The following is a 15,243-nucleotide window of genomic DNA, read 5'->3' on the forward strand; positions in this document are numbered from 1 at the left end:
GATATTAAATTACAGAATAATTTTTAGAGTTAGGTATCATTTGATAAAGTGCAATGATTTAATATATACTATTAACTAATCACTTTACATGATACCGATGAGGCTATAAGTTACAACAGATTTTATTTTTATAATAAATTTGAGTGAGTATAATAGATTTGATTTGACCTGAATCTACCTGGTGGTAAGCAAGATAAGTTCTAAGGTGATGCAGGCACAAATAGTGCCTATTCACTCTTGCCTTAAACCTCCAAGTTATATGTATCGGGAGACGCATAAAGAGGATATAGAGAGACGCGGATAGGGAATTTCAAATCACAGCCGTTCGCATGATAAAAGATGTGGCGAATTGCAAGGTGCGAATGGTGGGGATATTGACCATGTATGGATGGAATGGATAATGTATGATCGAAATCAGTATGATTTATGTAGTTTCATTTAAACAGGTCATGTAGGTCAATAAATTTGAATATTTCGTGCATATTATAGGATCTAACAAGTGGATTTCACGATACGATGCGACAAGGACACCTTAAAGATGCACCGACTGACCCACTTCACAAGTACATTCAACCGCATAAGCAACCATCCTCTGTAGATCTTTATGTCGCTGTAATAGTTGTTAAATTGTAATGAATTTAGAGAGTTTGTGTTAAGCCTGTGCTGTTTTGCAATGAGATCCGGTCGTCGACCAATCTGAACGTGATTATTAGATGCTCTTTACTTTGCAGTTAGATTCCGTTTTTCGAGAGATATTACAGGTGCTTTTTGCTCAAGTATTTCATTTTTAATTGTTTATTAAAATTTAATGAATGTTCACCTTAAAAATTTGTTTTATGTTTTTGGGCAAATTAATCTATAAGGAATTTTGGAATCTAGCTCTTAGGACCTATAACTTTATTGGAAAATATATATATCTATCGGCCTTTCATATCGGCTTACTTCTCACATCACCGAAACCAAAGACACACTGTGAATCTCCTCTTACTCAAAAGGAATAATTTTTCGAGCGTATTATTCAAACTAGTTACTCAAATTCAAAACTTCTCAAGATGGATCCGATAAGCGTCGGTATGATTAAATAAAATAATGGGCGGTCATGTATAATTGCGCTTGGGCAATCCGTGATTTGACCCATTTGCAGGCAAGGCCGTTACCAAAGTCTTTGTGCGCTCAAAGCCACACTATCTTCTGCGCCATCGTTGCAGAGAGCCTAAACTTGTTTGATTAGAGTAAATCTTTAAGGAGATTTAATTAGTTTTTGTCTTTAAGATATACACAAAAATTAAAACGTAACGTATCCATACTACGATTCCTGTATACTAGAACTTCTTCTTCTTTTTAATTTCGTATATTTTGAAACGAATCACAATACAAGGGAATAATTCTAATGTAGGAAATGCTTGGACACAGTCGTTCCATTCAAATACCCTTACAACATCAATCAAGTAGAAGCATTTTAATAAGAAGATGTCTTAATCAATTTCCCAGGATCCACCAACTTCGAGATTGTTTGGCTGCACGCTATTTATGCGGATTACTCAATTTATGTTTAAGTAAACAAGTAGCTACTTGAAAGGTCATTTTGGATGCATGCTAATGGAAATAACAAATTAAAAACTCAGAGAAGTTACTTTAATATTTAGAAATCATCTTTTAATTTTCGATTTCATAATTGCGTATGATATTTTTTGTCTGTTATAGCTAACTGAGTTGTTGTGTAATTATTATATCAGTATACCTACGTTAAACGAAACGGCGACTGTCATCTATGAATGAGAATAAAACCACTGCGTTTTTAATATCTATCGACCATGACTATCATCAAAGCAAAGTATTAGTAAGCTTATTAGATACACCATCAACGTAATTCATTCACTTGGTGTTTTGCGAAATCCCCATAGGAGTGAAAAACAAGAAAAGCAAACTTATTAGATTATTTTTATTTAAGACGTACAATTAATGAAATCATAAAGCTGGTCCAATCAATTACTACATAACAACTGCGTATTTGTTTTAGAATACATCATTTGTCTACAGTTGACAAGACAATAGACGCAATTTCGCTGTCAACATATGCTTAAGAATTAAAGAATCAATCAGTTGACCTAAATGTGCCTTTCTGTCTAGACCACCTCAAACAATAGGAGTCTTATTAAATTTAACACATGTTTAAAGAGTATATAAGAAATTTTGTTTGAATTAAATCCCTATCATATACTTCTGTGGTTAAGTCGTGTTTTTTCATGAGCAGAAGCCGAAGTCTCAAATGTTTTTCTCCGTGGCGCAAATTACACCTCTCGGAGAGGAGCTCGGGATGAGCGTTTTAACCATGATCCTAGATTGGGTAAGTCAGGTTTTTACACGAAGTGACTCTCGTCTGACCTCCATACCTTTGCCGGGGAACCTAATATTGGATCGTGGTAAAGTCGGAGTCTTTACGTATGATTATGTATAAAATGGCAGTCGACCTTTATATATACCTGTATACTAATACGTAGGTTTTCTCTCTACAATTCTAAGTTATACATAATTTTCCCAGAGCGGTAAGCAGATATGGCAATGGCTACATGTTTCCCCTTGCTACGATCCCTTCAGACCTCTACATCTTTAGCCACCATTGCGTTAGCAGAGAACCGCCTGTTATACATATATATATATGTATATATATATACGGGACAAATTACACTGATTGAGTTAGCCTCGAAGTAAGTTCGAGACTTGTGTTACGAGATACTAACTCATCGATACTATATCTATCTATATATATAAAAATGAATTGCTGTTCGTTAGTCTCGCTAAAACTCGAGAACGGCTGAACGGATTTATCTTATCTTAGTCTTGAATTATTCGTGAAGGTTTAAAAGGTGAGAAAAATTCGAATAATTGCCGGGAAAATCCTCAGAAAACAGCATTTTTCTATTTCCCATACAAACGTTTTCTAACTAATACGTACAGACAATTTGAGCTTTATTGCTTATGTATAAAGTTCACTGTTGTCTCAGCAATGTAGGTCTAATAGATAGGAACAAAAAACTTTCATATTACAAATCTTTTTGACAGAACGAAGTCTGTCGGGTCTGCTAGTTCTATAATAAATACTTATAGAGATAAACATCTAAGACCCAGGCCAATCAGAAAAAGTTCTTTTCTCATCATGCCCTGGCCAGGATTCGAACCCGGGACCTCCGGTGTCACAGACAAGCGTTCTACCGCGGCGCCACAGAGGCCGTCACAATTTCAAACCTATACTTGCTTTTGAGTAATCATTAAGAAACCTCAATGAAGACGATGTCATCGCTCATGTTGTGATAGGTAGGTCATTGACAGGATATCGGTGTAGATCCTTAATGACTCAGAACTGAACCGGATGACAATTACAAGAAATTACCTACACTACACTTGAAGGATACATTGCATCATAGAATGAGTTTATTTGAAGTTAATGTTGTTAAACGTATATACATATGTAAATCCGGGAGCAGAAGTCGACAAAATTTTATATATAACGGCTTTATCCCTTACAGGTTGACTGAGACAATATAGATCACGGTTATAAATCAGAGGTTTTTAGATTTATTTCCCAACACGAACTTATCTTCATATTGTTTTCATAGATACTTACATATATACTCACATCTCCATCCCTTGCAGGGTAGACAAAGCCAATAGTCTTGCTAAGACTAAAAGGCTACTAATTAATACGGTTTAGATACATTATAAATTTAATATATGAATAAACTTTCTTATTATATACAAGTTAGTCAAACTGTCAAAGTTCCATCACGGATTTCCATTTTTTCATCTGCTATGCGTTTGCGCGTGCCGTTTTATCATCCAATCATATAATATTCGTACGTTCTCAGACTTGAATGAACTCATGGGACTTGAATTAAATATTCTCTATACAATACAATGCAACGTCGAATGCAAAATATTAATTTAACATATTTATTTTTTCAATATTTAACCTTTGTTTAATTACATTCAAATCGAATGATGCCATAGCCAGACCTAATACTGAAAGCATGATTATTTCATAAAGACGGTCGATCAATCTTTGATGTATACGTGTTTCCTGTTGCTCTCACAGTCGTTATTTTTTAAGGCCTGGTTTTTCTTTTCCGATATTTTATCCCCCTTTACCTAGTCATTTTGCATTTTTTCACATACTATGGCTCGCAGGCATATTTTACCAGTAAAACAAAATTTCCGCTTTCATCAGAAAAATAGAGATATCATTTTAAAATTTCACAAATAACATAACAGAATTTCCTTTCACCAATTGTCAAATTTATTACATGTAAAAGAAGTTTTGTCCCTTTAACTGTCTTAAAGTTTCCAGTGCATTGAAATGTTGAGCATTTGTTTAGATACTTATTTAAACGTTAAACGCACCTCCTAAATACATAAAAGGTAACATAAATGTATATATTTTTATAATTAGCATAAAAGCATAGACATAAAAATATGACAAAGAATAATCAGCTGATTGTGCAGTACGACGTGCCAGGCTCGACCGGTCCTGCAAATAACTGTACGGCCAACTAAATGTACCTAACAGTTACGTGAAAAACCCATTGTGTGTACGCACGAAAGATGGAGATGCTTAACTGTCATTAGTATTGTTTGGGGAGTCGAGTTCAACGTTTATTTAAATACGTTGCGAAACTTAGGCACGGAATTCTAATGGTTCGAGCGGGTAGCCGATGCCGACTGTTAAAAAGAAGAAGTCATAATTGACCACTGACCAGTGGGCATCAGTGGGTGTCAAACATGTGTTCGCGTCCTTGCGTTCACCACTAGATAATGTGGCTATCTTATCACGGAATCTCTAATTTTGGCAAAACTTTGAAATAGAAAGGCTCACCTTATTTCAACAATTGGGGTTTTCCAGCATTGTCACCTGAGGAGCAGTTGCTTTCATCCACGATTGTTTGAAAATATGTAACGTTTGCACTGTTTACGGAGCGAAAGCGGTTCGATCACGGAAGTTGTGTTCGCGTATTGCGGCACGTTAAAGACGGTCGACTCGTGCGCAGCGTGGGTTACGACTCGGCACTCGGCTGGCTGAGGTGTCGCCAGGAGAAAGTCTCGGCCGTGAGCACCGGCGGCGGGCCGACTGGTGGGGACGTGACGTTGCTAAACCGGCACCATCTGATGCATGATCAATATGGGAAACATCTTTGGTAGATCACCGAGCTCTTGTTTAATGTTTGGTAATCTTACGCGAAAATTTCTTTTTAAATTGAAATGATGGCGATCTGAAATCTTTGCGCTTAAGATCATCGGTTCACTTCTGCTTGTTTTTGTCTACAATAAAATACTATGTAATATGCATAAAGAAGCTTAGGCTACCCCTCCAAGAAAGAGGTATGACATACATAAGTATGTGTATTTATTAACGGCCTCTGTGGCGCAGCGGTCGTACGCTTGTCTGTGACACCGGAGGTCCCGGGTTCGAATTCCGGTCAGAGCATGATGAGAAAAGAAATTTTCTGATTGGCTGGGTCTTGGATGTTTACCTATTTATATGTATTTATTATGAAATAAAGTACTTATCGTTGAGTTAGTATCTCGTAACACAAGTCTCAAAATTACTTCGAGACTAACTCAATCTACGTAATTTGTTCCGTATACATTTATGTTAGTTTGAAGTAAATTGACCATCAATTCTGTGGACTAAAATCCTTATTATTTTATAACTACATATATTAATTAATCCCACAATTTTTCTCTAGTGTCAATATCTTTAACATTAATCAACGAAAACAAACGCAAATTAATACAAAATGAATGAGGTCGACGACGCGTTTAAATGGCCAATTAGTGGGGTTCTCACGACGCTTCCCCTGAGACGCGAATCCAGGGACATGCTGCTCGAATCTCGGTTCCCATGCGATTGTTTATTTTTATTCGAAATACAAATAAAAAAATAAATTAAATCTTGCATATGAATTTAATAATTAAAATTTTACCGGTATATATATTTTAATACTTTTTTGTTTACTGTTTATTTCATTTTTGTATTTGCTCTTTTTGTAATAAACTGTATAGTACCAAAGTAAAAGTTCTGAAGTAATGTTTTTTTTTTACTAAAATTATCTTCGCACTGAAATTGATTCGTTTAAAATTATTTAAGTACATCACCACACAACCTTATTTTTGTAAATAGTTATATTCATCAAAAGCGGTCAAATTAATCAAATACATAATATGTGCGTGTCTGTAGTGATGTCTGACGCAATGGGCACTGAAAAAATCATCAAAATCATTAAAAATATTTATTGCAGTAGTCAGCTTAAACTAACAGAGACAAAGTACTAGGGAGCAAACCGACTTTTACATTCTTGATGACAACTGAACCATTCGCCACAACAGGGTTGGATTAAGGTAGTTATTTAGTTGAGATTTTTTCTTAGTATTGTTTTCCATTTTTTAAGTGGTTTAAATTTAGATTTAAGTTGTTTTTGTTTCCAGTGAGATATGATTTGATATGAAATTCAATAATAACAAAACACTTTGTTAATTCATAATTAGAATGTTTATACATTAGGATATTTCATAACAAAGTATAATTCATACATAGGACAGGGATTTTGCCAAGTTTTGAGTTTATTTTGATTTATCAATAATTTATAATAAACCATGAAAAACCACAAGTCATTTCCAATTACATCCCTGTATGTCCGGGAGCCATCTGTTTATACAATTATCGGTTAAGAACCGCGTCAGGGCGCGCGCTGTTCTTCCTAAATGACTCCTTCATACGCGGCATCCCGCGGGTACATATTGGGGACTCCAGACCATTTTCAATTAGTTTGTGCTTAGCATCTGTGTATTACACTTCCTTGATAAAGAAAAAAAATACTGGCCACCAAGCAAAGTAAAAAAAGATAAATGTAACTTTGCCGTAGAAAATATTTTTTTTATAAATTCGAAATACGTTTACAATAAAAAGTAATTTCAAAAATGGAAAATTACCTCCAATATCAAAACGAAGAAAGTTGGGGGCAGCAAATGTTCGCAGTGACGTCATACCAAAGTGTGGAGGTTCCTGTGGCGAAGCAACGTTGCCAGGCTAATGCGCGGGAGCGGGACCGGACGCAAAAGTTAGTATTGATAAGTTTAAGCAATAGTAAATCACCTTGACAGTAAATGATATTTGAGTACAGTAACAGTACTTAATTAATATGTTTTTGGAAACTTTCATTAGTCTGTTTATTATTGTGTTCTCTTGCTAGAAAAGCTTATGCAATCCGAAACTGTTGATGTCGTATTTTCATCTCCGCTGAGGTCTCTTTCAAGATTTAAACTTAGGGGCACCTATTGAGTTGCCGTTGCCAGTTGGGCTCTACAAAAAAAAACCTTTAAAAAATTGAAAACCTAAATTTCTTTAGAATTTATTGAATATATAAGAGTCTATACAAGCATTTTTTCTGTTTAAATTTTATCAATTATCATTATCTAAATAATTTAATAAAAATGCATATGTAAAAAAATGGTTTCCTAGTAGTGACATAAGTTCTGAAAAAGTTTACCACTTCAGTTTAAGCAGCTATAATAGGATTGTTATCAAAATACCGTTAATCTCCAAGCAGCGTGAACCTGGCCTTCAACACGCTGCGCCTGCTCATCCCCACGGAACCCCCCGACAGGAAACTGAGTAAGATTGAGATCCTCCGGTTGGCTGGCAGCTATATAACCCATCTAGACAATCAGCTGTACACCGGTAAAGTATAACAATTGTTTGGAATTGTGATAAAATCGCCAACCACAAATATTCTGAGGAACTGAAAAATATAGAGAAATATAATGAGCGGAATCCAAACTTTATAATAGATAATAGAACTTATAGCTAGAACACATATAATACAAGGGATATTATTTAAAATATAGTAGATATGAAATAAATTTCACCATCGCTGACAAATAGAGCGATATAAATTTAATTTCCAAAACATATGTAATTATCTTGTTCTTCTCATTAAATTTGTGCACCTACATAAAACTTTATATAATCACACCGACCGATCGCTATTACTATAACGAACATTTTGAGAAAATTTCGATACTGATTATGTTTACACAGACACATATTTAAAAAGTCTGCTTTATTCACATAGCACTGATTGCTTAGTTGATCTTGTATATTTCATATTAAATTGTATAATAAATTATACGCTGTGATTTAAAATAAAAGAATCCAGCGCCTTGCACCACAGGTCCAGTACAAAGCGGCCTCAGTTAACGGGCTTTTCCCTATTTGACCTTATTAGAGTGAACCTGTTGGTTTTGAGATTATAACCTAATTTAGAAATAATATTTTAATAATACATACATACATACATAAAATCACGCCTCTTTCCCGGAGGGGTAGGCAGAGACTACCTCTTTCCACTTGCCACGATCTCTGCATACTTCTTTCGCTTCGTCCACATTCATAACTCTCTTCATACAAGCTCGGCGGTTTCGGGTACTTTTGACCTGACCCTTTACCAGGACGTCCTTAATTTGATCAAGATACGTTCGTCTAGGTCTTCCCACTCCGACCTTTCCCTCCACACTCTCCTTGTATATCTGCTTAGTCAACCTGCTTTCATTCATCCTCTCCACATGACCGAACCATCTTAACATACCCTTTTCTATTCCTGTAACTACATCTTCTTTCACATCACAACATTCCCTTATCACGCTGTTCCTTATCCTGTCACTCAATTTCACACCCATCATACTCCTTAACGCTCTCATTTCCACTGCATTTATTCTGCTTTCATGCTTCTTTTGCCATACCCAACTTTCACTCCCATACATTAATGTCGGGACCAACACGCCCCTGTGCACAGCCAGTCGAGCCTTTTTGGATAGTTTCTGACTGCTCATAAAGGCATGCAAAGCTCCATTCACCATGTTCCCCGCGTTCACTCTCCTTTCAATATCACTATCATACTTGCCATCTGATGTAAACTTTGATCCTAGATATACAAACTCTTTCACTTGCTCCACTTTTTCTCCTCCAATCAAAATATTACATGCTGTCATTTCTTTCTCCATTTCAAAAACCAGTGTTTTAGTTTTACTTACGTTCACTTTCATTCCTTTCTCTTTTAAAGCTTCATGCATACAGTTTACCATCTCCTGTAACTCCTCCGCTGATGACGCCAGTATAACCTGATCGTCGGCATAGAGCAGACATTTGACGAGTAACTCATTCATCCTTAATCCACTTTTAGACTCTTTCAAATCTGTCAAACAGCTATCCATAAATAGGTTGAACAGCCACGGTGACGCAACACATCCTTGCCTAACGCCTTTCTCAATCTTAAACCACTCAGTGTGCGCTCCGTTTATCCTGACACAAGCACTCGAATCCTCATATAAGGATTTCAGTGCTCGTATTAAGAGACTGCTCACCCCATGCATAGAAAGTGCTGACCACAATTCATTCCTCTCAACTCTGTCATAGGCCTTTTCCAGATCTACGAATGTGCAATAGACTTTTTGACTCTTGGCCAAAAACTTTTCGGCTATGCACCGCAAGGAAAAGACCTGATCAGTACATCCCATTCCCTTTCGAAATCCCGCTTGAGCATCCCATATTTTGTCATCAGTTTCATTCCTGACTCTATTAATCAATACCTTAGCATACAATTTGCCGACGACGCTAAGCAGGCTTATACCACGATAATTTTTGCAGTCCAGCTGTGACCCTTTTCCTTTGTAAAGTGGCACGATAACAGCCTTACACCAATCTTTTGGTACTCGGCCGCTTCTCCAACACAAATTGAAAAGGCAGTACAACTGACTAGCTACTACGCCTTTTCCTGCTTTAAGCATCTCGACCGACACTCTATCACACCCAGCAGCCTTTCCCGCTTTCATACTCTTAAGTGCTTCCACAATTTCGAACATTTCAATTTCGCCTTCCATCTCATTCTCTTTTTCTTCGCTATAGCAGAAATCTTTCTTATTTCCTTCCTTTTTTTCAAATAAACTTTCAAAATAGTCCTTCCATATCTTTAGTACACATTCTTCTCCTTTCACAACGCTACCATCCTGGCATCTGATCCTAGTCAGCTCTCTGGTTATAGTATTTCCTCGGGCTGACCTTACGGATTTCCAGAATACTTTCAGATTTGACTGAAAGTCTTCTGATAGCCTTTTATCAAAATCCTCTTTATACTCTTCTTTCTTTCTAATCACAGCTTTCTTAACCAAATCTTTCATTTTCTTATATTCCTTACGTGCTTCATTCACATCTTCATCTATAACCTCTTGCATTCTTAAGTTAGCTTTTGCTGCTAACAAATCCAGCCATGCTTTCTTCTTTAATCGCACAAGTTCTTGCACATCTTTACTCATCCACGCATTTTTGTGATTTTTTCCTTTCCTTCTTCTACTTACACCACACACTTCAACAGCTACTTTCACAATTCTTTCTTTAAATTCCTTCCATCCATCTTCAATATCGCTCATTTCCTCTAAATCTTCAAATTCATCCTTCAGTCTATTAATATACTTCTTACCTACATCCATATCTTGCAAATTTTCTACTTTTACTCTTTCCAAAGCGCTGGTTTGCTCCCTTACCCTGTGCCGCCAGCGATTGAAGATACCCCTTATCCGGGATATCACCAGTAAATGGTCCGAGTCAATGCCAGCACCGCGATATGCACGGGTATCCAGCACTTTGTTCTTCAATCTTTCATCTACAATCACAAAGTCTATCATACTTTTTAAAATACCTTCCACTCTTGTGTAGGTGTGGATCTCTTTATGTTGAAACATTGAGTTCGACACAAAAAGATCCCACTCTAGACAAATTTCTAATACACTTCTTCCATTATCATTCACCTTTTCGTCACCAAACGCACCAAGCACCTTTTCATATCCATCACGCTTTACACCCACCCATCCATTAAAATCACCTAACATAATAATCTTCTCATTTGGCTTGGTAACTTTCAATACTTCTCTTACACTATTCCAGAACTCCTCGTTTTCGCTTTTTGCTGATGTTGTACCCCTCGAACCCACATCCCAAGGTGCATAAACACCTAGAACGAAGATCCGAGTGATTCCAACTTTCAGCCTAATCCATAGAAGACGAGGGCTGACACACTCATACTCATTCACGCACTCAGCCATTCGTGCAGAAAGAATTAGACCGACCCCTTGACAGCCTCGGCTGGTACTGGAAATTCCAGACCAATACGCCGTGTAAGGGCCGTGCTGCGTCGCGTCGCATCCTTTCCGCTTCGTTTCATTCACGCACAACACATCCAAACGTCTTTCATCCATCATCTGGCATACTTCCTCAATCTTATCCTTCATTCCTCCTCTTACATTCATCGTCGCAAAGCGGCTTTCAGCAGACCGCATACCGCTCCCGCCGGGAACGAGACGTGATGGGGTGCGGACACCATCGCCGCCATCTAGGTGCTCTTTCAAAAAATTTGCATCCATGCGATTTCCACGAGACGCTAGGGAAAAATTTTGTCCGCCCCAGCAGAGCCCCGCATGCCAGGGTAAGGCTAGCCATTACCTGGGGGTCGCCCAACCCCATGGCGGAAGTGGCACGCTCGAGACTAGGCTCGCCCCTAGCCATGCATCCATCGGCGCGGCAGACCTTAGATTGGCAGGGATTTACATTAAAGAGGAATCCCAAGTCTATCCCTTAGTCGGCTCTTACGACATCCGTGGGAAAGAGATGGAGTGGTCCTATTCTTTTGTAATGGTGCCGGGAACCACACGGCAATTTTAATAATAATTAACTCTAATTAAAAAAATAATTTTTACTATTGAATGAAAAAAAAACCTTATTTACTTAACGATGTTTTAGGCGACATGGAACAACCGTGTCTTCAAAAGAATGAGGTCGAAAATAATAGCAGATCTTTATGCACTTTTTGTTGGTCGACGGTAAAAAAAGATGTAAGTTTACCTAGAAATTACTAAGAATTTGCTGCATGCTATTTCAATAAAATATTAAATTAAGCCTTTCATCGTCCCTTTAATGAATGAAGGCGGGGACTTTTTAAAACTGTAAGTATATGGCGAATATTAAGATTGTAAAAATAACGGAATTAACAGTAACTATATACTTTTTTCTTTTATTTCAGAAACCTCCGACTCAGGCTTGCAGTTTTTATAAATCTCCATTCTAGACTGACGTGGCCTGAAATTATTTATTAAGATATTTAACCGATTCCCTGTCCATAAAATATACCAATTTCTTTGTTCCTAAGTTATCAATCGGGCAGGGAAGCTGTTAATATTACTAGTCTGAGATCAATTATGATGTACTTAGTTAATATTATTAGTTTTTTATTGTTAAATGTAGATAATATATATTATCATATCATGCATTTATGTAAGAACACTTAGGTAGTAGGAAGGTAAAATAATATGTGTATTCTCGGCACGCGATATGTTATTATAATAAATTATATCAGAAAGATTAACTGTATACTTGAAAAACATTTTAGATATAAATTAATTTGTCAAAAAAGGTCTAAATTATGTTTTTTTTTAATTTTATTTTTAATAACAAATTATTCATTAAGAATTCAATTTATAATTATTTGTAGTTTAATACAGCCATCCCTTTAATACCGATTGCGTCCTTATCACATACCACCTCTTTACCACGATTCTGGTGGAAGTGTGAATCAGGTTATTTTACATGAAGTGACCTCACAGTTTGACACAAATCTTTCTGGGTTTGGATCATTTTACAGATTTGGTTACCTGAATCTGCAGGTATTCTCATAATATCCTCGCCGTAAAAGAGCATTCGTTAGGAAAAAACGAATGTACGTAACACAGAAAAGATTTTTTGTACGTGGCTGCGGCAAGATTCGAATTTATGTCAGATATCTTAAGCACACGACCACAAGATCTTAGTTGTAATTGTTTTGATGTTACGCTTGTTATCAGATTATCTATTTTACAATTCACTATTTTATCTTTAGACCGTCCTCCCCAGTTATTTTGCGGTCGATTAGAAGATGGTCCTCGCCAAATAAGAGATTAAAATTAAAACAAACATATCGAATGGCACAATTTTATTAAAATTTATTGAAGGCATAATCAAGAATCAAGATTTTATTAGGATAAAAATAAATCACAACCAGTGTAAAATAGGTGGCATTTATTTAAATGTACCGATACGTCTCAACATTCTTTATAATTGTTGCAGTAAATAAATTAAAATAAACCATACCTGCAATCAATAAAAGAAAAACTTTATTCTATTATCAGTCCAGGAAATAGTCTTATTTCGTAATGAACATGAATAAACGCCTACATTTTTATTGTAAATAATAATCCACTACTTACTACTGAAGATTATTCTAAACTGCTATCACTCTAAAACGAGTGAAAGTTATTCTTAACAAAATCAAATACACAGAAGTTTTTAGTACAAATATCCAGCATAATATTATAAAAAAATATAGGAGGTAAAATAAAAGACTCAAAAACAATTGTCACTAATTAAACTCTGTTTAAAGTGAAAACTGTTTTTTACACACTAAAACGTTAAGACGTATCGATGGTGAAAATCATGAATTATTTAAAAAAATTTAGGCAGTGGTACATTTGTGAAAAACAACGATTTAGTATAAAATCTACCTAATGAATAATAAAATATGTACATTATAAAACTACGTTACATTTTTGAATAATTTACATCTTTACATTAAATTATTATCATTAAAAAGTGACATAAAATGCATTGTGGCAAAAATCTTATGAAAAATATGATAAAGTGATTCAGAATTCTATTACTCCTGTCTTAAAAATAAAAATACAAATTTAAGTTCACTTTTAATTATTGAACGTATACTCGCTGACTTTTAGTAAATATATGGTGCTTACTACTTTGTTAAATAATGCGAAGGTTAAACTCACATTTCCTTTTTATAAAACTGTTAAATACTAAAATGTAATTTTTTTTCACTGAATGTTGAAGAGAATGGAGATGCTCAGCACCAAATTCTGATCTTAAATTATTTAAGTACTTTCTACGTAATAACATCATTCTTGACTTAAGCAACGACTACAGCACTTTTTCATCAACCACACCATCATCGAAAAAATGAATAGTTAATACTAACCGTTTATGATTAGAACTACCAAGTCAACTACGTCGCAAACACACGTCTCTTCTCACCACATATGATGACTGTGCATACATTTACCTACAACTAGTGTTACAAAATACCTTTATTTGTGACTAGTAAACAGCCTAGTCAATCAAGTTACGCTATTTATAAATAAGTAGCTATTTACAGAAATATATTATATTCCAAGCAAATACGCTCGCTCATACACCATCAAGCATATGGGGATAGCGTTACGAAAACACATTCCAGTTTGTATCAAAGTAAAAGAAGTAAGTAGTTGTGGGCATAAGTTTTATAACTGGCAGTGTGTTTTGATAGTAAGAATTAAATAAATTATAAAAAATCGTACGGTCCCTAATAATTATCCTATTTCGTACAGCAAAGTCGTATAAACAAACATTTCGCGTGTGACTCGTACAAACATCAACAAAACAAGTCTGTTCAAAACATCACATACATACATTTTCCTCTATGAAGACATCACAGTCAAAAGACGTATAAATTACTAATTTATGTATCATGCACTAGAACATCACTAAGGTATATGTAGGATAATTGTAACCTCAGTATACTTAAATATATACTTAAATTAGAATCGCGTTAAACTTTGAATTTTTAATTTTTGATACAACATTGACACATTTTTTGGATATTTCATCAATATCTTAAAAATTACCTTTATAATAAAGGTTGAAATTAAACCCACATATCCCTTAGGGAAGTTACTGATCAACACTAGTGTACATTCCTCAATTTCCTAAACTTGTGTTCCGCAATTGTCCAACACAAGAAACTTTAGCTATCGAGTTCCATTCCTATTTCTGTCGATAAACGGACTCGATTCGTGATTGTTCTTCTCCAGATTTCCTGACAACGTAGGGTCTGGACGACTTCGCTTGAAGAAACCGAGTTTCCATAAGAATATTATAAGTAGCACCAGGACTATTAGTCCTATGATAACTGATATTATTATAACCCACAACGGCACTTCTGTCGGTTCGCTTATCTTCAAATCTGGATAGGCGACTGTCTCCACCTGAAAAATATAAAGAAATATCACAATAATGGTGCTGGTTCCACATTCTTTTTTCACAAGTTGTATCAAAACTTTTTT

General features: G+C 35.6%; 3 protein-coding genes across 4 annotated transcripts in view; 1 reads left to right on the forward strand and 2 right to left on the reverse strand.

Annotated features, from left to right (window-relative positions):
* LOC106131398 (dual oxidase) overlaps positions 1-5,017 on the reverse strand; it is a 41,330-nt gene extending 36,313 nt beyond the window's left edge. Inside the window, exon 1 of the mRNA XM_060947220.1 lies at positions 4,871-5,017. The gene's annotated coding sequence lies outside the window, so the exon portion shown is untranslated. The remainder of the gene's footprint in view (positions 1-4,870) is intronic.
* Positions 5,018-6,800: 1,783 nt separating this feature from the next.
* LOC106140810 (transcription factor 15) lies at positions 6,801-12,591 on the forward strand. Of its 2 annotated transcripts, none has more exons than XM_060947478.1 (4): positions 6,801-7,112; positions 7,602-7,732; positions 11,843-11,934; positions 12,123-12,591. In XM_060947478.1, exons 1-4 carry the CDS (start codon positions 6,973-6,975, stop codon positions 12,165-12,167), a joined length of 408 nt encoding a protein of 135 aa, XP_060803461.1. In that variant the 5' UTR covers positions 6,801-6,972; the 3' UTR covers positions 12,168-12,591. The 2 variants fall into 2 exon arrangements, with proteins under 2 accessions (XP_060803461.1, XP_060803462.1); XM_060947479.1 differs by having other exon boundaries at positions 6,959-7,112; positions 7,599-7,732; positions 12,123-12,587.
* A 461-nt stretch (positions 12,592-13,052) lies between these two features.
* LOC106140811 (integrin alpha-PS1) overlaps positions 13,053-15,243 on the reverse strand; it is a 78,126-nt gene continuing 75,935 nt past the window's right edge. The window contains exon 16 of the mRNA XM_060947145.1: positions 13,053-15,165. Coding sequence (XP_060803128.1) covers positions 14,929-15,165 — 237 coding nt within the window. The 3' untranslated portion in view covers positions 13,053-14,928. The remainder of the gene's footprint in view (positions 15,166-15,243) is intronic.

Source organism: Amyelois transitella, chromosome 13, assembly GCF_032362555.1.
Source record: "Amyelois transitella isolate CPQ chromosome 13, ilAmyTran1.1, whole genome shotgun sequence".
NCBI classification, from domain to species: domain Eukaryota; kingdom Metazoa; phylum Arthropoda; class Insecta; order Lepidoptera; family Pyralidae; genus Amyelois; species Amyelois transitella.